This window comes from Coregonus clupeaformis, chromosome 13 (assembly GCF_020615455.1).
Source record: "Coregonus clupeaformis isolate EN_2021a chromosome 13, ASM2061545v1, whole genome shotgun sequence".
Lineage (NCBI taxonomy): Eukaryota > Metazoa > Chordata > Actinopteri > Salmoniformes > Salmonidae > Coregonus > Coregonus clupeaformis.
In genome coordinates, this window is record NC_059204.1 from 4,024,603 (window position 1) to 4,049,649 (window position 25,047).

General features: G+C 45.3%; 1 protein-coding gene across 2 annotated transcripts; it reads left to right on the forward strand.

The window, feature by feature from the left end:
* The first annotated feature begins 765 nt into the window (after positions 1-765).
* Positions 766-24,202, forward strand: LOC123492146 (ceramide synthase-like). Of its 2 annotated transcripts, none has more exons than XM_045224145.1 (5): positions 766-1,323; positions 14,799-14,885; positions 19,518-19,737; positions 21,530-21,625; positions 23,442-24,202. In XM_045224145.1, exons 2-5 carry the CDS (start codon positions 14,824-14,826, stop codon positions 23,787-23,789), a joined length of 726 nt encoding a protein of 241 aa, XP_045080080.1. In that variant the 5' UTR covers positions 766-1,323; positions 14,799-14,823; the 3' UTR covers positions 23,790-24,202. The 2 variants fall into 2 exon arrangements, with proteins under 2 accessions (XP_045080080.1, XP_045080079.1); XM_045224144.1 differs by having other exon boundaries at positions 767-1,533.
* The last annotated feature ends 845 nt before the right edge of the window (positions 24,203-25,047 follow it).

Sequence of the window (25,047 nt, forward strand, 5' to 3'; positions counted from 1 at the left end):
TTATTGTGTGATTTTGTGTGTTTTACTTAGTCAATTGAAAATGTGCTTAAAGTTTTGAAAAACAGCATTGTTGATTATCTGTTTTGAGTTTTGTACTAAGAGTTTTGACATTTTACCACATACTTGTGAAAATAGTACCAAAGCAATAAAAATAAAACTATTTCTCTAATCACCATTACTATTTATTTTTTACTGTTCTTGTTTATGTAATTATCTCACTTCGCTTTAGCAACAGTGGCCTTGTCATTCATGCTAATAAAGTATATCTGAATCTGAAACAGGATTAGGGGCTGTGATGGGCAGGATTAGGGGCTGTGATGGGCAGACTGGAGAACAAAGGGGCTCCTGTGTGGACTCAGCAGCACTGGGTGACCCGTGGGTCACTAAGCCCTCACCATGAGCCCTCCACCACTCAGTGGGCACCACAGCCGGAGCGCCACTGATGCCACACTGCCCTTTTCCCACCTCACCAATCCCCCCTCAGCATGCAAACCTTTACTCACTGTTGCGCCCCATCGCATCCATTGACATACATATACATGATGTGGAGCTAATATAAAAATTGACAGAGCTCTTTTGATACTTATAATATGTTTTATACAGTGTCTAACGTGATTAGAAATAGCATGCACATTACATCAATACATAAGCAGAAAATACATAAAAAAATATGTGAATATTTATATTTCTACTTCTCTTTTGTGATACATGTAAATATAGTGTTTTTTGCAAAAATGCATGATTTTGCAATAATGCATAGTCTAATTCAGTGTTCTGGTGGAGACTAGTAAGAGTAGGCTACTAAAACGGAAAATTCAGAATAATCAGGGTTCTATAACGGTATGCAGCACAGGTCCGCTGCTGCCTAGATGGCGCTGTCTTGCGGAATGCACCTTGCAGTCCACTGTGTATAGGGTCTCTGCACAGTCAGGAATAAAAGCGCTTGTCGAGTCGTTGATGGTTAGCAGCATAGCACCCCATCTCGAAGAAGCATAGGTCGAACCTTGCCTTTCCACTTTTTATGATATTCATCGTGGACAACCGGGCGCATGTTTTTGCTGGTTGAATAGTCTCAAACCTCGTAATTAAAGTGTATCCCGCGGCATGTAGTTAGCGTGGTGGCTAACGTTACCGGCTTTGCGCCAGGAGTGAAGACCAATCAATCACCGGGTAGCTTCACCGCCAGTTTTTGTGTAACGGTACAGTGTGGTGCTGCTGAGGCAAGGGAAAAAACGCAGCGGTCACCGGTGACTGGATCTTGTGGCGTGAGCACTAATGCAGTCTAGAAAACACGGCGAATCCCAGTCACCGGTGTAAAACACGGTGTGTAAAATACATTTTGCAACCCTTGAACCAGATTATAATAATATATAGGTCGCTAGCTTAATAGCAGGACAAGTGCAACGCAAGGATGTTGCAAGTGTTGGCTTGCGGCGTCGTAGTTTTTCCCGGTCTCTTCTTCGTGTTTCGGAGAGTACTCCCGTCCATTTTCAAACAGTGGACCGATGCCGATGTTGTACTGGTCAGCGAGAGGTAATTCTTAATTTCCTTTCTTCATATGGTATACGTTTAACCCTGGTCAAGCAGTAGCTGGCCCTAAGGCTATGCTAGCTAGCTAGCTAGCTGGCTGGCTAGCACGGTCGTGCAAGCTGATAAAACAAATTGTCTTGAGTTTGGCAGCAGGGGCTTTAACCGAATTAGCCACGTTTGCTCTTTCAAACTGCGCTAAAATATATTATTAGATTATAAATTATTTGTTTGTACATTTGATTTGTCATAATGGTCATTACATGTCGTTCCCGATAATCTTATTGTAGGCTGCGTTATCATAACGGTGGCTAGCCCAGTGAATTACAACATAATAACACCATGGGAATATTGCTCCATCTTGGTCAAAATGACACGCTCACATGCGTAAGGGTCAGTTCGATGCTCATTTGAACCCTGTCACTCCAGTTGATAATCCCCCTCCAACCTCGAGCGCTGTGGTGGCTACTGAGTTATGCAATGTAAAGTGCTGAACTATACTGAGCCGATCGCTTGGCCTTAACGCTCTTATTAATTCGCAGATAATGCTCATCTAACGGAAAAAAGCCTTTCTTGGACACGTGTTGATGCCTCAGGGGCTACATAGCTCAGTAGCCTGTAAACACAGCCTTGAATGCCTCTCCAGTTTGCAACAATGTCACATAGCCCGTGTGTTGTTGTTTTCTTTACGAATAAATATGACATTATCTGGCTGCAATAACGGCTATAGGATAGGTTACTGATAAGAATGCCCATCAGCAACATAATGAATAGTTCATTCATACGCTTGTTTTACGATCTATTGTCCTACTACTGTATGTGTTGTATTTATTTTACCTGCCTGTTAGAAGTACCAGTGGGTCAGTGAGCGTCTGAATAAGCTGCAGGATGTGATGCTTGAGTTTTTCTATCTCTGGCGGTATTTTAGGCAGTGACATGTTTTACAGGTTATATTACAAGATTAGACCCTTTCTGCCCCATAAATTCACTCTTAACATTGGAGAACGGTATTGACCTTGTAACGAGCGTTTAACGAATTTTTACTCTCATTGGCCTCAACTGTTGTGAACAGTAGTCGTTGGGTGTTTGTTTCGCGTGGGTAAAGTGGTACGTGTTATCTCCACTCTGCAGCTGCACCGTGCGCGTGGGGCTGTTGTGAAGGCCTCCTATTGGTGGGTTCAAGGCCCACCATCATGACAGAACATCAGATCATTCATTCCCATGTAGCCACACTGTTCGAAGCCATTCGTTATGTAATAATATAGGCCTGATATTAATTATAATATGCTAATTTTGTCAGCACGCTTATCCAATGAAACATACATTTAAAGATATACACTACCAGTCAAAAGTTTGGACACACCTACTCATCCAAGGGTTTTTATTTATTTTTGACTATTTTTTACATTGTAGAATAATAGTGAAGACATCAAAACTATGAAATAACACACATGGAATCATGTAGTAAACAAAAAAGTGTTAAACAAATCAAAATATATTTTATATTTGAAATTCTTCAAATAGCCACCCTTTGCCTTGATGACAGCTTTGCACACTCTTGGCATTCTCTCAACCAGCATCATGAGGTAGTCATGATTCTTGCCATTCTCCTTCATCAATTAGCTGTTTTTACCCACAGGATTGCCGCTGACTGGATGTTTTTTGTTTGTCGCACCATTCTCGGTAAACCTTAGACACTGTCATGCGTGAAAAGCTCAGGAGGGCGGCCGTTTCTGAGATACTGGATCTGGCGCACCTGGCACAGACGATCATATCATGCTCAAAGTCGCTTAGGTCACTAGTTTTTCCCATTCTAGCGTTCAATCGAACAGCAACTGAATGCCTCGATGCCTGTCTGCTTGCTTTATATAACACCTGCTCTTTCCATGACATAGACTGACCAGGTGAATCCAGGTGAAAGCTATGATCCCTTTTATGTCACTTGTTAAATCCACTTCAATCAGTGTAGATGAAGGGGAGGAGACATGTTAAAGAAAGATTTTTAAGCCTTGAGACATGGATTGTGTATGTGTGCCATTCAGAGCATGAATGGGCAAGACACAATATTTAAGTGCCTTGGAACGGGGAATGGTAGTAGGTGCCGGGCGCACCGGATTGTGCCAAGAACTGCAACGCTGCTGGGTTTTCCACGCTCAACAGTTTCCCGTGTGTATCAAGAATGGTCCACCACCCAAAGGACATCCAGCCAACTTGACACAACTGTGGGAAACATTGGAGTCAACATGGCCAGCGTCTCTGTGGAATGCTTTCGACACCTTGTAGAGTCCATGTATGAAATTGTATGCACTCACTAACTGTAAGTCGCTCTGGAAAAGAGCGTCTGCTAAATGACAAAAAATTTAAATGTAAAAAAAAAAAAAGACCTGACAATTTTAGGCTGTTCTGAGGGCAAAAGGGGGTGCAACTCAATATTAGGAAGGTGTTCCTAATGTTTTGTACACTCAGTGTCTATATCCTACTGTAGTCATTGTATGTGGCTATTGGCCAATACAGGAATAATATAGGCCTAATAATATGGTCATTTTGTCAACAGGCAAATCCAATGAAACATACCGTTAGGAAATGTATTCATTAGGTTATATATGGCTAATACAATACCTAAATCAAACCCACAGCTCAGCTATTTCGATGCCCATGCTCCTCGAACCAACAGAAAATGATGCTCTATGGGGCCATTTACACATTTGATTATATTTTTTGGCACAATGACGCAACAGCACCAGGGTACCTATATTCAAGGCATGACCTTGCCCCAGTTTAAAAAGCACTGAGTTTATCGGGATTGGGGAATAGTTTCCTACACAGTGACAGAGAGAGCCATGGTCACAGCGTTGCACCAGAAGGTCCAGCTGCACCATTTCTGCTATTATGTGAATGGCAGTTTTCAATGTGTGGCTGCATCCCAAATTCTCCTGAAGTGTGCACTTGACTTGTGTACTCCCCTTACAATTAAAGCATGATTCTATGCTAGAGGGAGTTTCCACCATATTTTTATTGTACCAGTCATTTCCATGGAGGGAAGTGAGCAAGTGCACACTTGGGACAGAAGGCTAGAGAATTGGGATGCACGACAGCTCTATATTAAGCAGCATGCATAGCCACCGACTTCAGACAGACGCTCTTATCCAGAGAGCGACTTACAGTAGTGAGTGCACACATTTTCATACTGGTCCCACATGGGAATTGAACCCACAACCCTGGCATTGCAAGCGCCATGCTCTACCAACTGAGCCACACAGGACCCAGCCACATGGGAAACAGATAGGTATTAAGGCCCAGTGCAGCCAAATATGTGATTTTTCTGTGTTTTATATATATTTCCACACTGAGGTTGGAATAATATTGTGAAAATGATGATAATTCCCTTTTTAGTGTAAGAGCTGTTTGAAAAGACGGCCTGAAATTTCAGCCTGTTTTGATGGGATGGAGTTTTGGCCTGCCTGGTGACATCAGCATGCGGTAAATTGGTTAATAGACCAATAAGAAAGAGAGTTCCAAACCCCTCTACCAATAACAACTAGTTTTCAGTTTTCCCCTCCCCACTCAGACCACTCCCAGACAGTCCCAGTAAAATTCTTGCTTGAGAAATTGCTCTTTGTTAAGAAGCTATTTTTGTGTCTTTTTTGACCATTTTAACTGAAAACAATTACAGTAAGGTACTTAATTTTTACCCAGAAATGATTTGATATTGCGATAAAAACGACTGCATTGGACCTTTAAAAAATGTGACCTCTAATATACTGGATCTTTTAAACATCCCCAAAAACCACCAAGAACGCATTCGCACGCCTTTTCCCGATTCCAACTGTCATTAAAGTGCTGAACAGTGCTGTATAGGTGATACCCAAACCTCTTGATGCTGTGCAAACGTGGCTTTCCTGCACCCAGTGGCCCTCCCAGGGAAATATCAGCTGGAGCCATCCACTTGTTTTTATTTTGAATTTAATGTATTATCTTATGTTTTTGTCTAACTGTTCTGTACTTTCATGTATTTGTCCGTTTTATGTGGACCCCAGGAAGAGTAGCTGGTGCATGTGGGGATCCTAATAAACTAAAGCTGTGTGTCTACAGAGAGAACTGTTCCAATATGCTACTTCTCCTCTAATCAATCAATCAATCAATCAATTTTATTTTATATAGCCCTTCTTACATCAGCTAATATCTCGAAGTGCTGTACAGAAACCCAGCCTAAAACCCCAAACAGCTAGTAATGCAGGTGTAGAAGCACGGTGGCTAGGAAAAACTCCCTAGAAAGGCAAAACCTAGGAAGAAACCTAGAGAGGAACCAGGCTATGAGGGGTGGCCAGTCCTCTTCTGGCTGTGCCGGGTGGAGATTATAACAGAACCATGCCAAGATGTTCAAAAATGTTCATAAGTGACAAGCATGGTCAAATAATAATCAGGAATAAATCTCAGTTGGCTTTTCATAGCCGATCATTAGAGTTTAAAACAGCAGGTCTGGGACAGGTAGGGGGTTCCATAACCGCAGGCAGAACAGTTTAAACTGGAATAGCAGCAAGGCCAGGCGGACTGGGGACAGCAAGGAGTCACCACGGCCGGTAGTCCCGACGTATGGTCCTAGGGCTCAGGTCTCTCAGTTGGCTTTTCATAGCCGATCATTTAGAGTTGAAAACAGCAGGTCTGGGACAGGTAGGGGTTTCGTAGCCGCAGGCAGAACAGTTGAAACTGGAATAGCAGCAAGGCCAGGCGGACTGGGGACAGCAAGGTGTCATCATGCCCGGTAGTCCTGACGTATGGTCCTAGGGCTCAGGTTCTCAGAGAGAAAGAGAGAACGAGAGAATTAGAGAGAGCATACTTAAATTCACACAGGACACTGGATAAGACAGGAGAAGTACTCCAGGTATAACCAACTAACCCCAGCCCCCCGACACATAAACTACTGCAGCATAAATACTGGAGGCTGAGACAGGAGCGGTCCGGAGACACTGTGGCCCCATCCGAAGAAACCCCCGGACAGGGCCAAACAGGAAGGATATAACCCCACCCACTCCGCCAAAGCACAGCCCCCGCACCACTAGAGGGATATCCCCAACCACCAACTTACAATCCTGAGACAAGGCCGAGTATAGCCCACAGAGGTCTCCACCACAGCACAAACCAAGGGGGGGGCGCCAACCCAGACAGGAAGATCACGTCAGTAACTCAACCCACTCAAGTAATCCTGATGCAGAATAGATGGATGGGTAGATATGTACACTTTACTGTCCTTAGGGATGAAAATATGATTCTTGATAGATGGATAGATACTAGATGGATAGATGCTAGATATATCACGTGTCAAACTCATTCCATGGAGGGCTGAGTATCTGCAGGTTTTCGCTTCACCCTTATACTTGATTGATGAATTAAGGTCACTACTTAGGAAGGAACTCCCCTCACCTGGTTGTCTAGGTCTTAATTAAAAGGAAAAAACAAAAACCTGCAGACACTCGACCCTCCGTGGAATGAGTTTGACACCCCTGAGATATTTAGACACTAGATAGAAACTAGATGGATAGATACTATTCAGGCCCCTTGACTTTCTCCACATTTTGTTACATTACAGCCTTATTCTAAAATTGATTAAATATTTTTTTCCCCCTCATCAATCTACACACACTACCCCATAATGACAATGCAAAAACAGTTTTTTTTATTGAAATGTTAGCAAATATATAGAAGGAAAAAAAATGAAATTTTGCATAAGTATTCAGACCCTTTACTCAATACTTTGTTGAAGCACCTTTGGCAGCAATTACAGCCTTGAGTCTTCTTGGCTATGACGCTACAAGCTTGACACACCTTTATTTGGGGAGTTTCTCCCATTCTTCTCTGCAGATCCACTCAAGCTCTGTCAGGTTGGATGGGGAGCGTCGCTGCACAACTATTTTCAGGTCTGTCCAGAGATGTTCGATCGGGTTCAAGTCCGGGCTCTGGCTGGGCCACTCAAGGACATTCAGAGACATGTCCCGAAGCCACTCCTGCGTTGTCTTGGCTGTGTGCTTAGGGTTGTTGTCCTGTTGGAAGGTGAACCTTCGCCCCAGTCTGAGGTCCTGAGCGCTCTGGAGCAGGTTTTCATCAAGGATCTCTCTGTACATCTTTCCCTCGATCCTGACTAGTCTTCCTGTCCCTGCCGCTGAAAAACATCCCCACAGCATGATGCTGCCACCACCATGCTTCACCGTAGGGATGGTGCCAGGTTTCCTCCAGATGTGATGCTTGGCATTCAGGCCAAAGAGTTCAATCTTGGTTTCGTCAGACCAGAGAATCTTGTTTCTCATGGTCAGAGTCCTTTAGGTGCCTTTTGGCAAACTCCAAGCGTGCTGTCATGTGCCTTTTTACTGAGGAGTGGCTTCCATTTGGCCACTCTACCATAAAGGCCTGATTGGTGGAGTGCTGCAGAGAAGGTTGTCCTTCAGGAAGGTTATCCCATCTCCACAGAGAAACTCTGTAGCTCTGTCAGAGTGACCATCAGGTTCTTGGTCACCTCCCTGATCAAGGCCCTTCTCCCCCGATTGCTCAGTTTGGCTGGGCGGCCAGCTCTAGGAAAAGTCTTGGTGGTTCCAAACTTCTTCCATTTAAGAATGATGGAAGCCCCTGTGTTCTTGGGGACCTTCAATGCTGCAGATCTGTGCCTCGACACAATCCTGTCTCGGAGCTCTACGGACAATTCCTTCAACCTCATTGCTTGGTTTTTGCTCTGATATGCACTGTCAACTGATAGACAGGTGTGTGCCTTTCCAAATCATGTCCAATCAATTGAATTTACCACAGGTGGACTACAATCAAGTTGTAGAAACATCTCAAGGATGATCAATGGAAACAGGATGCACCGGAGCTCAATTCTGAGTCTCATAGCAAAGGGTCTGTATACTTATGTAAATAAGGTATTTCAGTTTTTAATTGTTAATAAATGTGCAAAAATGTCTAAACCTGTTTTGGCTTTGTCATTGTGTGTGGAGTGATGAGGGAAAAAATTGTTTTCATCCATTTTAGAATAAGGCTGTAACGTAACAAAATGTGGGGAAAAATCAAGGGGTTTGAATACTTTCCGAATGCACTGTAGATAGATACTAGATGGATAGATACTAGATGGCCTAGATCAGGGCTCTCCAACCCTGTTCCTGGAGAGCTACCATCCTATAAGTTTTCGCTCCAACCCTAATCTAGCACATCTGACAAATAATTAGCTGCTTGAGAAGATGAATCAGGTTAGTTACAACTGGGGTTGGAGCAAAAACCTACAGAAGGGTAGCTCTCCAGGAACAGGGTTGGAGAGCCCTGGCCTAGATACTAGATGGATAGATTGATAGACACTAGATACTAGATAGGCTACTAGATACTGTAGATGTATAGATAGATATTAGATACTTTTTTGTCCTTAGGGAAGATATTATAGGCCTATTAATTTCAAAGGCTATTCATTGTTAACAAAAAAGTGGTGGATAGACTATAGAGTACAATATAATGAACCAAAGCACCACTGCATGAATCATTGTTCATCAGGGCAGTGTTCATCAGGGCAGTGTTCATCAGGGCAGTGTTCATCAGGGCAGTGTTCATTAGGGCAGTGTTCATTAGGGCATTGCAACGGAAAACAAAAGTGAGTCCTTCCCGGTTTCAGTCCGTGTTCTTTTGTTTGGTGCCTACATGAACATGACCCAATACTGAGTAACCATGTGGATTAGTCTACATCACTCCATCGCTTCAGAACAGGCATCAGGGTCTTCTCATCTTACTAAAGCCAGGAAACAGCTAGTTGTGATGATTTTGGTTGTGTTGGGAGAGGCAAACCAGTAGACTCATTTTTTTTTGTCAAAACCGTCCAACCAGTTATTGCGGTGTCAAGTTTAGGGGATGAACGAATTGAGCACTACAGGCTTCATCTGTGTATGAGGGATTGAGAGAGAAAGGGGGAGGGACAGAAAGAGAGCAGGGCTGCTGGACTCTACTGTCTGTGGCTTTAATGAGTGTTGCGCGATTTGCTCTTTTCCTCTCACTCTGCACTCTTTCCCCGACCGGGCACCAGTGCACTGTGCTGCTCTAAATTACACACCCCATTAACCGTAGGAGAAAGAAAAAAAAACACACACACAGAGAGAGATCTTCAAAACGTGGCCCTGCCACACACAGTAGCCATAAAGAAGGAAGACCGACTCTGTTCTGGGAAAAGGAAACCAAGGTTATCCTCTCTGCTACGACACAGGGAACAAAGGGAAACATGACAAAACATGGCAACCCACCTCTCTTCCTCCCTCAAGTCCTTTAAAGGGGGGACACAATGAGTGGATTGTGAAAATCTAGGTCTCGTGACCGAGTGTGTGGCCCGAGGAGGCAGTGAGGCGTGGAGGTAAAAACGAGGGGGGGTGGTGAAAGGGAGGTGGGTAGGTTGGTAGTCTTATCCAGCTCAGGCTACGGTGCTGGCAGGGTCACATGACCACTGTTGCCATGCCGAGTCATGGCGTCATCACGACGGCCTGCGTTCCCGGGGAGAAGGGTGGCGGGCCTCCGGAGGAAACGGCTCTGTGTGTGTGCCTTCTCTCTCTGTCCCTCTGACCTAGCCTGGAGTGAGAGACTCTATTGTACTGCTAAATAGAATCACCCCTTTAATCATTTGGAAATCGTGCGATGCATAAAAGGCGTAAATAGTGAGTGGCTGTGGTAAGGGCGAATGAATTAGATTTCCGTAATATTTCAGAGCTGCTTATTGCCAGAGTTGCCAAGATCTGTCAAACTAAGCCGGGAGGTGGAAGTGCCTGGTTGAACAAGCCCTTCGTCCACATTTTAAAGGGGAACTCCATTGCTGTGTCTGAAATGGCATGCTATTCTCTATAGTGTACTACTTTTGACCAGGGCCACTAGTTGTGCCACTTTGGACGCAGCCCATGTGAAATACAATTATTAGGTGTTTTGGTCCCTGAACGACGACCCATATCAAGTGGACAAGACACTGCAGTGCCTGTCAATCACACGTCTGTTATGTCCCCATGTGACTTAGCCTGGAGTCCAAACTGAATGTCACTCTGTTTTACTAGCTTATTATTTCCTTCACTTCAAGAATTCAGTCTAGAGCTGATCCAATAGAGGGGCTCTGGTCAGTCTAGAACAGGGGTTCTGAAAAATGTTGGGTCTGGGGAGCCTTTTTTTTGCAGTTCCACACATTTGGTCATGGGGCAGAGATATTTGTTGTTGTTGCAGCTTTAAAGCTAATATCCTGTAATTCTACACATTTTGCCATGAGGCAGGGTGTAAACTTTGCAGTTTTAAAGCTTAAATTACTTTTATTTTTTTAAACTATATTTTGGGGGAAATACAAGGAGTATTGAGTAGATACCAATATCCCTGTGAGCCTCCCAGGCCCATGTTACCCAAGGTTAGGACATCAATTGTAGATGAATAATATTCCATTGTATTGTATTAGCTTACACCCTCTAAACTTATTCCACGGATCGCTTTGCCAAAATGTCTTTCATATTTTGTTGCTAGTAATATTCCTTAAAAAAAATTAAAAAAACTCATCCCAAACCATCTCAATTGGGTTGAGGTCAGGGGATTGTGGAGCCCATGTCATCTGATGCAGCACTCCATCACTCTTCTTCTTGGTAAAATAGCACTTACACAGCCTGGAGGTGTTGGGTCATTGTCCTGTTGAAAAACAAATGATAGTCCCACTAAGCCCAAACCAGATGGGATGGCGTATCGCTGCAGAATGCTGTGGTAGCCATGCTGGTTAAGTATGCCTTGAATTCTAAATAAATCACAGACAGTGTCACCAGCAAAGCACCCCCACACCATAACACCTCCTACTCCATGCTTTACGGTGGAAAATACACAGAAGGAGATCATCTGTACACCCACACCGCGTCTCACAAAGACACAGCGGTTGGAACCAAAAATCTCCAATTTGGACTCCAGACCAAAGGACACATTTCCACCTGTCTAATGTCCATTGCTTGTGTTTCTTGGCCCAAGCAGGTCTCTTCTTATTATTGGTGTCCTTTAGTAGTGCTTTCTTTGCAGCAATTCGACCATGAAGGCCTGATTCACACAGTCTCCTCTGAACAGTTGATGTTGAGATGTGTCTGTTACTTGAACTCTGTGAAGCATTTATTTGGGCTGCAATTTCTGAGGCTGGTAACTCTAATGAACTTATCCTCTGCAGCAGAGGTAACTCTGGGTCTTCCATTCCTGTGGTGGTCCTCATGAGAGCCAGTTTCATCATAGCGCTTAATGGTTTTTGCGACTGCACTTGAAGAAACTTTCAAAGTTCTTGACATTTTCCGTATTGACTGATCTTCATGTCTTAAAGTAATGATGGACTGTCATTTCTCTTTGTTTATTTGAGCTGTGCTTGCCATAATATGGACTTGGTCTTTTACCAAATAGGGCTGTCTTCTGTATACCCCCCTACCTTGTCACAACGCAACTGATTGGCTCAAACACATTTAAGAAGGAAAGAAATTCCACAAATTAACTTTTAAGAAGGCACAACTGTTAATTGAAATGCATTCCAGGTGACTACCTCATGAAGCTGGTTGAGAGAATGACGAGTGTACAAAGCTGTCATCAAGGCAAAGGGTGGCTATTTGAAGAATCTCAAATATAAAATATATTTGGATTTGTTTAACACTTTTTTGGTTATTACCAAATTCCATATGTGTTATTTCATAGTTTTGATGTCTTCACTATTATTCTACAATGTAGAAAATAGTAAAAATAAAGAAAAACCCTGGAATGAGTAGGTTTCCAAACTTTTGACTTGTACTGTATACAGTGCATTCGGAAAGTATTCAGACCCCTTCCCTTTTCCCACATCTTGTTATGTTACAGCCTTATTCTAAAATTGATTAAATAAAAAAAATTCCTCATCAATCTAGACACAATACCCCATAATGACAAAGTGAAAACAGGTTTTTATGTTTGCAAATGAAAAAAAAACTGAAAAGAAACTGAAATACCTTATTTACATAAGTATTCAGACCCTTTGCTATGAGACTCAAAATTGAGCTCCGGTGCATCCTGTTTCCATTGATCATCCTTGAGATGTTTCTACAACTTGATTGTAGTCCACCTGTGGTAAATTCAATTGATTGGACATGATTTGGAAAGGCACACACCTGTCTATCAGTTGACAGTGCATATCAGAGCAAAAACCAAGCAATGAGGTCGAAGGAATTGTCCGTAGAGCTCCGAGACAGGATTGTGTCGAGGCACAGATCTGCAGCATTGAAGGTCCCCAAGAACACAGGGGCTTCCATCATTCTTAAATGGAAGAAGTTTGGAACCACCAAGACTTTTCCTAGAGCTGGCCGCCCAGCCAAACTGAGCAATCGGGGGAGAACAGCCTTGGTCAGGGAGGTGACCAAGAACCCGATGGTCACTCTGATAGAACTCCAGAGTTCCTCTGTGGAGATGGGAGAACCTTCCAGAAGGACAACCATCTCTGCAGGACTCCACCAATCAGGCCTTTATGGTAGAGTGGCCAGACGGAAGCCACTCCTCAGTAAAAGGTACATGACAACCCGCTTGGAGTTTGCCAAAAGGCACCTAAAGGACTCTCAGACCATGAGAAACCAAGATTGAACTCTTTGACCTGAATGCCAAGTGTCAAGTCTGGAGGAAACCTGGCACCATCCCTACGGTGAAGGATGGTTTTGGCAGCACCATGCTGTGGGGATGTTTTTCAGCAGCAGGGAGTCTAGTCAGGATAGAGGGAAAAATCAACGGAGCAAAGTACAGAGATCCTTAATGAAAACCTGCTCCAGAGCGCTCTGGACCTCTGGGGCAAGGTTCACCTTTCAACAGGACAACAACCCTAAGCACACAGCCAAGACAACGCAGGAGTGCCTTCGGGACAAGTCTCTGAATGTCCTTGAGTGGCCCAGCCAGAGCCCGGACTTGAACCCGATCTAACAGCTCTGTAGAGACCTGAAAATAGCTGTGCAGCGACGCTCCCCATCCAACCTGACAGCTTGAGAGGATCTGCAGTGAAGATTGGGATAAACTCCCCAAATACAGCTGTGCCAAGCTTGTAGCGTCATACCCAAGAAGACGCAAGGCTGTAATCTCTGCCAAAGGTGCTTCAACAAAGTACTGAGTAAAGGGTCTGAATACTTATGTAAATGTATTAATACATTTGCATAAAGATCTAAAAACCTGTTTTTGCTTTGTCATTATGGGGTATTGTGTGTAGATTGATGAGGAAAATAAACAATTTAATCAATTTTAGAACAAGGCTGCAACTTAACAAAAGGTGGAAAAAGTCAAGGGGTCTAAATACTTTCCGAATGTACTGATCTGGCCGCAGACCCCCTGCAGTACCTTTGCAGACCCCCAGGTATAGAAAGTAGCCGGTCCAATTGGTGTCTAAGAAATGATGGTCTAGTTTAGCTTTGGTCAAAAGATTGGGTCAAAAGATTTGCAAGGTTGGGGTCAATTCGAATTGAGGTCACCCAATTCAGGAAGTGATTTGAATGTATAATTCTAAAATTGAAAAACGTTTGAAATAAATAGCTTCTCCTTTGCAGTTTATTATTTTAAAAAATATATAGCTATGGAGCGAACCGTGAGTGAAGCTGAGCAGAAAATACAATAATAATAATTTTTGATCTGCGTCTACAAAACGAGACATTTTTCTGCTTTCTTTTTTTTCTGTGTGAAAAGCGCAGAATTATGCATTATTGCAACCTCTGTGAATGTGATCCAATCGCTGACAATTTGCATGACATCCCACATTACAGACATGGGCTGCAAACTGTTTCAATGAAGGCAGGCCCAGAAGGAAAGGGAGAAGTGAAACTACAATGAAACAGAGTTTTCCATTATGCTACATGTGAATCGCATCCCAATCAATAATGTAGTTAATAAAAGTTTGCAGACCAAGACCAAATGGAACAGCAAACTGATGAAATGGGCTTTCTATTAGCCTGCCATAATAATTGCTTGTGAGACAGGATATGGACTAAGCTACCCTGGGTAAAATGCTTACATCCTTAATTTGCCTGAAGAAAAATGATACTCAGTCTATTTGCAACTTCCTTTAGAAAACGGAGAGTATGATGATGCTGTCTAGTTCTGCTCTCCCTATGATTTGCTTGTCTCTTCTCTGCTTATTGACATTCTGGTAACTGGTATTATTAATGCAACAAGCTGGTAATTATAGTACTGAACCGACGGTTTCCCCTGAAACTTCACATTTCTAGTTGTCTTTAATTGCGTGTTTGAAACATTTCTCTCCTTCTCTTTCTCAGGCTGGTGTCCTCCATCCACGCCATCATGGCCACCACGGCGGGAGTCATCGTTGTGTCGGCGTGCAGCGGTAACGTCATGACTGACAGGTAGGACAGCCACTCACAGACAAGGGGACAAGCGCCTTAACCCGGGTAGCCCAATCAGTGCAGCCGAAGAACTGTTTTCTTTCTGTTGGCATAGTATTTTTAACGATACACGGCAATGCTTCATGCAAGCCGTTTTAGGACCACAAAAGCAGTGGTCCCTCCCTGTTAGTCTGTTGTCTTCCGTTTTGATGCCTAATGAACACAACCCTGACCTCCCTCGCTTGTCACCCGGCCACTTCCTCTTACCTAATGACACGGTCTGAACCAATCACCTCGGTTTCCCAAAGAGAGTAAAGTGGGCTTAATTGCCGCAACCTATCAGCTGCTGAGTGAACACACACAGTCTCTACCTTGACTTGAGGCAAACCCACTGCCACCTGCCCAAAGATCCATACCAACCCGGTTAGTGAGGGAAAGTACAGGGCACACCTGTCTGTCTAGCTAGCTGGACTGTGATAGTATCCAGTGTCCAGATACAGGCTAGTGGCTAGCATCCCATTCCCACGCCACAGCTGTTGACCCTGGGTCCTGTTCTTTAAGGACAGCCAGCTTACCCGTCGGTCTGTCAGCTCTAGCCCCAGTTGGACAGCTCTTCTGGGTCCCGTCCCAGACCCACGTCCCATCCTTATCCCCAGTCACCATGGCCACCTGCTCAGTCAGTCCGGTACCAGGCCGCTGTGTGGTGTTAGCCTAGCACAGCTTAGCATCCTTATCACTTTGCTAGTAATATCCCTTTCCCTGTCCTCAGGCCAGTGCTGCTTGGCTAATGCTAATAGCATCCCCTCCAGGGCATAAAATTAACAACCGCCACCCACCAAATGCGGGTAGATTTAGGTATTGGCGGGTAAGAATGTCTATTTCACCAGCCACGTTGGCAGGTGGTCAATTTGCAGGGCTCTACAGTGAGAGCATTACGTTTGCGAATAAAAATAGTCAAAAGTCAAGTATGAGCACATTAGTATTTCTGCTGTTTTGTTTTATAGCTGCTAATTGCACAAATAAACATAAATCCTATATCCCACCTCGGGCAGAAACATTGCCTGGCAGGGGAGCTGTGCGCAATGAGTGAAGTGCTGATAGATTCATTTTTGGAGGCGCTGCGCACAGGCATAAAAGTTAGTCTAATTTACTCAAAGTCTACAAAGTGAGACTGTCCTCATGTTTCTTGGCCATTTACATAGTTTTTTTCACAAGCTTGGATGTTTTTCAGCATTAGTTTGAGTCTGCTGCTTCAACTGATAGCGAAGAGACGCCCTAGTCAGATCCCAAATCTCACACACACAGACACGCATGAGTGGCACCGTTACCATGGTAACATCCCGCCCTTAAAGGGGCAGCTTAAAAATAAATATTTGATATTTTCATTAAAATTCTCAGGTCACAGAAAAAGTATGGAAATTGAGCAATATACCACATCACTTCTTACTAATACATTTCTTGTTTTAGAAACATTACGAAGCATGGTCATCTGTTTGTGTTTTTTATGTTATTATGGCGCAAAAATATTTTGGCTGGTAAAACATCTCAGTGGCTTGTAGATTTTTACCTGCCACAGTGGCTGGTTGACCAAAAAGTTAATTTAGGCCCTGATCCCCTCTATCCCCAGTCAGATGGCCACCTGCTCAGTCAGCCAGTAGGAGTCTTCTGTGTGGTTAACAGCATAGCTTTAGCTTAGCATCCCTATCCTTGTCCTGGCCAGTGCTACCTGGCTGATGCTAATGCTAATACTGTAAATCTGTCAGATGGCCATATGCTCAGTCTGCCAGTAGCAGGCTGCTGTGTGGGTTAGCCTAGCGTAACTTAGCCTAGTATAACCTAGCGTAGCTTAGGATCCTTATCTCTATCCCTGTATCTCTATCTTGTCTTGGCCAGTGCTGCTTGACTAATACTAACGCTACTGCTAATGCTAATAGTCAGTGTAATCCAGCCAGTCAGTTGCCAGGCCCGGGACGCCTCTGACCCTAGCCCAGCCTCAGTCAGTGCAATGCCCTGGCTACCTTCTGACCTAACCCAGCATCAGTGCTCTGCTAATCCCCCCAGGGCTTAATACCCCCACAGCACAGTGCAGAGCAGGAGCGCACGAGTCACCACTCGCCAGCCTGTAACATTGCAACACACACACACACAGGCATGTAGGTTATATACACAGCCACAGGGCAAGGAGGATAAACTGTTTGTGTTATCCTTGTCATTTAGCTTAGGCAGACACACTCTTCTTCAACTGAGTGTACAGTAACTGACTGTAAGGTCAGGTGTAACCAATAGACTCACTGCCGTCATGGGCAGGACCAGCAGGGGGTTAGTGACAACAACTAATGTGCTCTAATCAACTGAGCTAATTGGTCTAGGTGGGTGTGAGTGTGGGTGTGTGTGGGTGTGTGTGGGTGTGTGTGGGTGTGTGTGGGTGTGTGTGGGTGTGTGTGTGTGTGTGTGTGTGTGTGCCGGTGCGTGTCGTGTTTCAGCCGATACATTTCTACATTCCCACATTTAGCTAGAGTTAATGTTATAAAATAATTTTTGCCACAAACACTACACAGACACTTTTATCCAAAGAAACTTACAGTACAGTGAATGCACTGTATAAATATGTTGTATATGTATGTGATCCCTGTGGGAATTGAACCCACAACCTGTTTGCCCACTTGGCTACTCACTTCTCTTACCAACTGAACCACACAGGGACCAAGAGAGAAACTCACTAGCTTTACTACCCAAAAAAGCTGACACCGACAGCTTGCCCTAAGCACTTCCTGGTCTGTTGAGCCATCATGGCTGTCTGGTGACCTTGTAATACAGGGTGAAGGTTGAATCTACTGAGGGGGTCAGAGGTCACCAGCGCTGTTCTGGCTGCTCATGATAATGAACCAGTAGCAATCTGCTTTTATTAGGGGCAGTCTGCTCCTGTGCTGCTCACTCCCAAGCTCTTCATTTCTTTATTACAGTTGCACCATAAGCTTAGCTGCCTGTAAAGCCCTGTTTCTGTGTACGTGATCACGCCTGTCTGAGAGCGCATGCTCGCTCATGAGTTTCACCGAAAAATCTGTAATGCTGTATCAACTCAACCACAGGATGAAACTTCGTCCAGACTTCTCACTCCCCATACACACGGAAAGAACTTGGGAAATGGAAAGGCGATACCTAGTCAGTTGCACAACTGAATGCATTCAACCGAAATGTGTCTTCCGCATTTAACCCAACCCCTCTGAATCGGAGAGGTGCGGGGGGCTGCCTTAATCGACGTCCACATCATCGGCACCCGGGGAGCAGTTGTTGTTGGGGGTTAACTGTAAGCTTGGGCGTTATCCAGATTTTCATATCGTCATACCGTCCTTCTCTCATCCCGGAATTTACGGTAATACTGGCATAGCACACAAGGGGGCGCTAAAAAAGCAAATTTATCCCATTGGGCCTCTATTACCAGAATGCTGAAGAAAATTGCACAAACTAGTAGCGAAATCACATAGACGTTGTTAGCTAAATGCTAACAAGCGAAAACAAACAAACTAATTGCAAAGACAGGCAAATCCAGCTCATTAAGTTATACAAGCGTAGCTACGAATGTCATTTTCGGTGAGTGTGGGCATTTACAAGCTAAAGTAAATGAGAAGTTGTGCTAATGAATAAAGTTGTGATTGATGCTTTTCTGAAGGAAGAGCAGCATGTGTACATGGAGCAGAGGGGAGAAGAATGTAGGAGAAAACCCCCCCTGCTAGTACTAAGCACAGGAAAAAAATGGCAACTGTACAGAACTCATCCAGAGCTCTTTGACTTCTGGCAGGAAGCCGTTATTAGATATCTAATGGCAAACATTTAGTAGTGAATTGCATACAAGTGTAACTTCATCACCTTATGTGTGCAGCAGAATAGAGATCGCCGGTAGATATAGAACGCTATGGATTTACCAGCTCCCACTTTCTCCTGTTGTGCTATTTACAAACAAATACGTGACTGGCTCAACTGTTCTGGGGAACTACGGTAAGCTTCATAATGTAAAATAAACAGGTGAAATTAAGAACGCAATCTGCTTTATCTCCTAACATATAGCACAAGTTGACTGCAGGTATTAACTTAAAAAGTAGTTACAAATATTCTAATCCTTCAAATACATAGTTTTGACAGTATTGAAAAACCATCCCATGGCTTTTTCCAAATACCCCTTTATACGGTTTACCGCCCAAGCCTAGTTAACGAACTGCCTTGCTCAAGGGCAGAACTTTCCACCTTCCGGCTCGGGAATCAAACCAGCGACCTTTCGGTCACTGGCCCAACACTCTTAACCGCTAGGCTACCTGGGGCCTGTTTTGGAGGATACAACGTTACAGAACATTCAGATAGAAATGTATTGTGTTATTATTAATATTGTATGCCAGATCAGCGCTATTCCTTCTATTCTATCCATTTTACAAAACTCTGAACTTTTCACCTCACTGAACACACCCACACTAGGTCATAATCACTAGGAATGTACGGAAGAAAACGGGCCATAATGTGGAGGGACAATCTGAAGTCACTAATGAACATGACCTTGGGGTGTATTCACTAGGAACCAAACACAAGCAAACAGCCAAAATGGGGAGGGACTAACCTGAACTTGTCCAATAAGAAACGTTTGTTTCCCTCCCTCTCTCTCAGGTACTGGCTGGCCACCTACTTTGTCATCTGGTACGGCGTGCCCTACATGACATACGATATCTATGCCATGTACCTAAGCCACTACTACCGCTTCCGGGTCAAGGGCCACGAGGAGTACAAGGAGCACTCGCTGACCACGATCAACTCGTTTGTCCGCCGCGAGTTCCTACTGGTGCTCCACCACATCGCCCTGCTCACCATCTTGCTGCCCGTCACCCTGGTCAGTAACACACACACACACACACACACACACACACACACACACACACACACACACACACACACACACACACACACACACACACAGACAGACAGAGACTCTCTCTGGCCTCAGTCTCATGCCTCTCTTGTCCCTGTCTCTGCCCATCACCCTGGTCAGTAGCAACACACACACACAACCTTGGCCTGCGCCCAAAATGGCAACACTACTTTTGACCAGGAAAATGGGGAGGTTTTGAATGCCCTGCTGAACATTCTGCTGCCTGCCACTGATGAGAGAGGAGGAGGAGGAGGAGGAGGAGGAGGAGGAGGAGGAGGAGGAGGGGGGGGGGAGGGGAGGTGAGGTGATAAAGTGACATGGGCCTTCTGACCATTGTGCTGCTCATCACTCTGGTGAGAGAGAACAGAGAGGGAGGGAGGGAGAGAGAGAGAGAGAGGGAGGGGGGGAGAGAGAGAGAGAGGGAGGGGGAGGAGAGAGGGAGGGGGGAGAGAGAGGGAGGGGGGGAGAGAGAGGGAGGGGGGGGGGAGAGAGAGAGAGGGAGGGGGAGGGGGGTTGATAGAGATGCCATTCTGCTTCCTGACATTGATGAGAGGGAGGGATGGAGGAAGGGGAAAAAGAGGGGAAAGAAAAAGGATGAGTGAATGATAAAGAGGGAGGGAGAGGCTAAGAGGGAAAGAGAGAGATGACACTAACCCTATTTGACAAGTGCTTTGACAATGATACAAGAGGTAGATACTAGCTGATATTTTCCTCCTATTAGTTTTCGGTCTTCGGTCTTCCCCTCGACTGCATTTTCAGTCAAGAATGCTAGCTAATAGCAGCATAACGACAAATGAGTGTATAATACAGTAATCGACAGCGAACCCACCTACACACACACACCCACACACACACACACACACACACACACACACACACACACACACACACACACACACAGGTCGTGTTAGCATCTATTTCTTGTAGCGAGGAGGCCAGGTGCATTGGAAACCTGGCCCATGTGTTTGCAGTGGCTGTCAATGGTGATATGAGATCACCTTACCCCACCCCTCCATTATTCAGGCTCCAGCTGCTGTAATCCTCCCCTTCTCCTCCTCCTCCTCTTCCCTCGCTCCCTGCTTTGTTCCCCTCCCACACACTGACACATATTACACACACACACAGAGGCCTGGTCCAGCAGGAAGGTGCAGTGGGTAGGTAGGTGTAGTGTTACATAGCAGCAGTGTGTGCTGCAGGTCATTCTTCCATTGGGCAGATGGCAGAACTTGTGTCTGGCCCTCACACTCGCACGCTACTGGTTTATTCATCATCACATCACACGCACACACATGCATATCTAATACACACACACACACACACACAGAGAGCCCTCTCTGTTTGGCATCCCTGTCTGCAGCTTCCATCAATACTCCTTACATTTACTCATAGTAATCCATTCTCTTCACTTACTGACTGGGCTCATGGCATAAGTCTGGCTCGTATTCATTGATGCACTCAACAGAAACCTTTTGCAACGAAATACGAGTGTTTCTTATTGGACCGTCCAGGTAGTTCCTCACGTTTTTGGGCCTGGTTTCTCTTCTCTGTTGGCCAAGTTGGTGTTATTGAGCTGGGTCCTGACTCCTGTTTTTGTATGTGCAGCCGTAGGGACAATCCATTCTCCTACAAGGCCTTTCTGTTCTAAAGTACTGGGGGTGGTTTTGGGTGTGTGTGACTGTCTGTGTGTGTGTGTGTGTGGTCTTGTATCAGACTGTAGTAACTGTGTGTCATCTCCCTCCCTGTGCCTCTTCAGTTCTTCAGGAAGGACCAGGGCGACTACTTCATCGGCTGCCTGTTCCTCACAGAGCTCAGTACGCCCTTCGTCTCCTTAGGGAAGATCCTCATCCAGGTGACACACACACACACACCAATATCACCACCTAACAATGTGTATATATACACTATATAAACAAAAGTATGTGGACATAGAGAAACATTGGCAGTAGAATGACCTTACTGAAGAGCTCAGTGACTTTCAACGTGGCACCGTCATAGGATGCCACCTTTCCAACAAGTCAGTTTGTCAAATTTCTGCTTTGCTAGAGCTGCCCCGGTCAACTGTAAGTGCTGTTATTGTGAAGTGGAAATGTCTAGGAGCAACAACGGCTCAGCCGCAAAGTGGTAGGCCACACAAGCTCACAGAACAGGACCACCAAGTGTTGAAGCGCGTAGCGCGTAAAGATCGTCTGTCCTCGGTTGCAACACTCACTACCGACTTCCAAACTGCCTCTGGAAGCAACGTCAGCACAATAACTGTTGAAGGGAGCTTCATGAAATGGGTTTCCATAGCCGAGCAGCCGCACGCAAGCCTAAGATCCCCATGCGCAATGCCAAGCGTCGGCTGGAGTGGTGTAAAGCTCACCGCCATTGGACTCTGGAGCAGTGGAAACGTGTTTCCTGGAGTGAGGAATCACGCTTCACCATCTGGCAGTCCGATGGATGAATCTGGGTTTGGCGGATGCTAGGAGAAAACTACCTGCCCGAATGCATAGTGCCAACTGTGAAGTAAGCATTTCGCTACACCTGCAATAACATCTGCTAAACACGTGTATGTGACAAATACAATTTTATTTTATTTGAAGTTTGGTGGAGGAGGAATAATGTTCTGGGGCTGTTTTTCATGGTTGGGGCTAGGCCACTTAGTTCCAGTGAAAGGAAATCTTAACGCTAGAGCATACAATTACATTGGAGATGATTCTGTGCTTCCAACTTTGTGGCAACAGTTTGCAGAAGGCCCTTTCCTGTTTCAGCAGGACAATGCCACCATGCACAAAATGAGGCCCATACAGAAATGGTTTGTCGAGTTAGTTGTGGAAGAACTTGACTTGCCTGCACAGAGCCCTGACCTCAACCCCATCAAACATCTTTGGGATGAATTGGAACGCCGAATGCGAGCCAGGCCTAATCGCCCAACACCAGTGCCCGACCTCACTAATGCTCTTGTGGCTGAACGGAAGCAAGTCCCCGCAGCAATGTTCCAACATCTAGTGGAAAGCCTTCCCAAAAGAGTGGAGGCTGTTATAGCAGCAAAGGGGGGACCAACTCCTTATTAATGCCCATGATTTTGGAATGAGATGTTCGACAAGCAGGTGTCCATATACTTTTGGTTATGTCGTGTATGTACTTGTATTCATACAGCCACCTACTAAATGCACACTCCTGGTGTATGTGTGTATCACATACAAGCAAAGAGCAGTGAGCAGGCAGCCCTCTTGGCCTCCAGCTCACTTTCTGCTGACATTTGGCTCTTCATTCAGTAGGGCCGCTCTCTGTCTTTACTCACAGCTCCCTCTGATGGACTGATTGGGTACTGCAGAGCCACTGTCACACCACACAACACCACATATGGACCCTGTTAGAATGCCTCCTTCCCTTCCTGTAATGGTGGATCAACTGATCTACCATTATGCTTGGGTACCACATCATATCTTTCACCAGTTCAGTCGCGTTAGATTAGTGATTTCATCATGGAAAGGAGGAAGGAAGGAAGAATGCATTTTCAAAGTATTTGAACAGGCCCAGGGATTCCAGCCCACTTTATGTTCTCCTCACTTAGAATTTCAAGACTGTTTGAACATATAATGACCTATTTTCTCTCTCTTTGTCTCTTTTGAATATTTTCCCAACACATCCCTCCCTCCCTTCTCTCCTCTTGTTTCTCACAGCTGGGTCTGCAGGACTGCTGGGTCCACAAGGCCAACGGGGGCATGGTGCTGCTCAGCTTCTTCCTGTGTCGAATCGCCCTCTTTCCCTACATGTACTGGGTGTACGGCCGCCACTACGGTATCCCCGTCTACGGTGTGCCGTTCCACCTGACACTGTCGGTCAACCTGGGTAACCTATGCATCCTGGCGCCGCAGGTCTACTGGTTCGTGCTGCTTTGCCGCAAGGGCTGGCGGCTCTACCAGCGCCAGCGTCGCTCCACCGCTGCTACCGGCAGCCAGGACTCCTCCCCCCTGCCCCCACCTAGACCCTCCTCCCTCACGGACAACCAACCCAAGGGAGACCATTAGAGCTGGAGAGCTCACTCCGTCACCATTGCGCTCTCTCTGATCTTTCTTGGTTCTTTCTACTCGAGTCACACAAAAACGAACCACCATCGACTACTATTTACTACTTACTACTACTACTACTGCAAAGGCACTACGGCTACTTACCACAGTCTCCCCAAAACAACTACTACTACTACTATTACTACTTCTATCGTTACTACTATGATTACACTAGTACTGCTCTTCCACCCCCATGCCCAGTCCAAGCGCTACTGATGATTATGATGATGATTTTTGACTTCCCTCCTTAGATCTTTTTTTGGGTTCCTACCCCCCACTCCCCCTCCTTGGATTATAGGGACTGGATAGGGGTCATATTTAGAGTGCTACAGTGGAGTTTCCCTAAGAGAATGGAACTCCTGTCTTTTTTCGTAGGGGGGTCATGCTTCTTCCCCCATATCACGTGACCTGTGCAGTGTTGAGACACTCCCCCGGCCTCGCCCCCTGCCCCTCTCTATTACTAGATCTGCTGATTGGAGGATATGTTACAGTGTAGATTAATGTTTCTGTAGAATTTGTTGATTTGTTCTGTTTGGTGTCAATGATTTTTAAGTGTGAAGTTTTGAAGATCCTCATTTTATGAAGTGTTTGTCCACCCATCCAGTCCTCATCTTTAAAAGACCGCTGGAGGGAGAGGAGGAGAGGAGGAGAAGGGGGCTAGGAGGAGAGGAGGAGAAGGGGGCTAGGAGGAGAAGGGGGCTAGGAGGAGAGGAGGAGAAGGGGGCTAGGCTTGCAGATATAAATAATCACAAGGCTGGGTGGTGGGACAAGGCTGGGTGGTGGGACAAGGGGTGGGTTGGAGGGATGGGATGGGAGGGGTATTTACAAACTAAGCTAGGTACAGGTGTCACCTCATCCACATTTGAAGGAGACAATGAAGTAGAAATGTTTGCTCCAAGCTCTTTGCACCAGCATAGCTATACAAAAACCCATTTAATGTGATTGGATTGTGGAACTCCACTCTCCTTTATCTACTTCGGCACCTCCCATTGTCCTGTTTCCTCATTTGCCTGTCTCTATGGCCACTGCCGCTGGACAATCGGTGCGCCTGCAGCGCTCCCGTCTTCTTCCTTTATTGTTTACGGCCCAACAGAGTTCTGTGTCCTGCACTGCTGCACTGCTGCGTCTGTTTACGCTAAGTCTATAAGCCCCACCCCTCAGTGTCACACAGGGGGTGGGGCATCACAAGCTCCACCCCTCCCCAGAGAGAGGGAGGAGC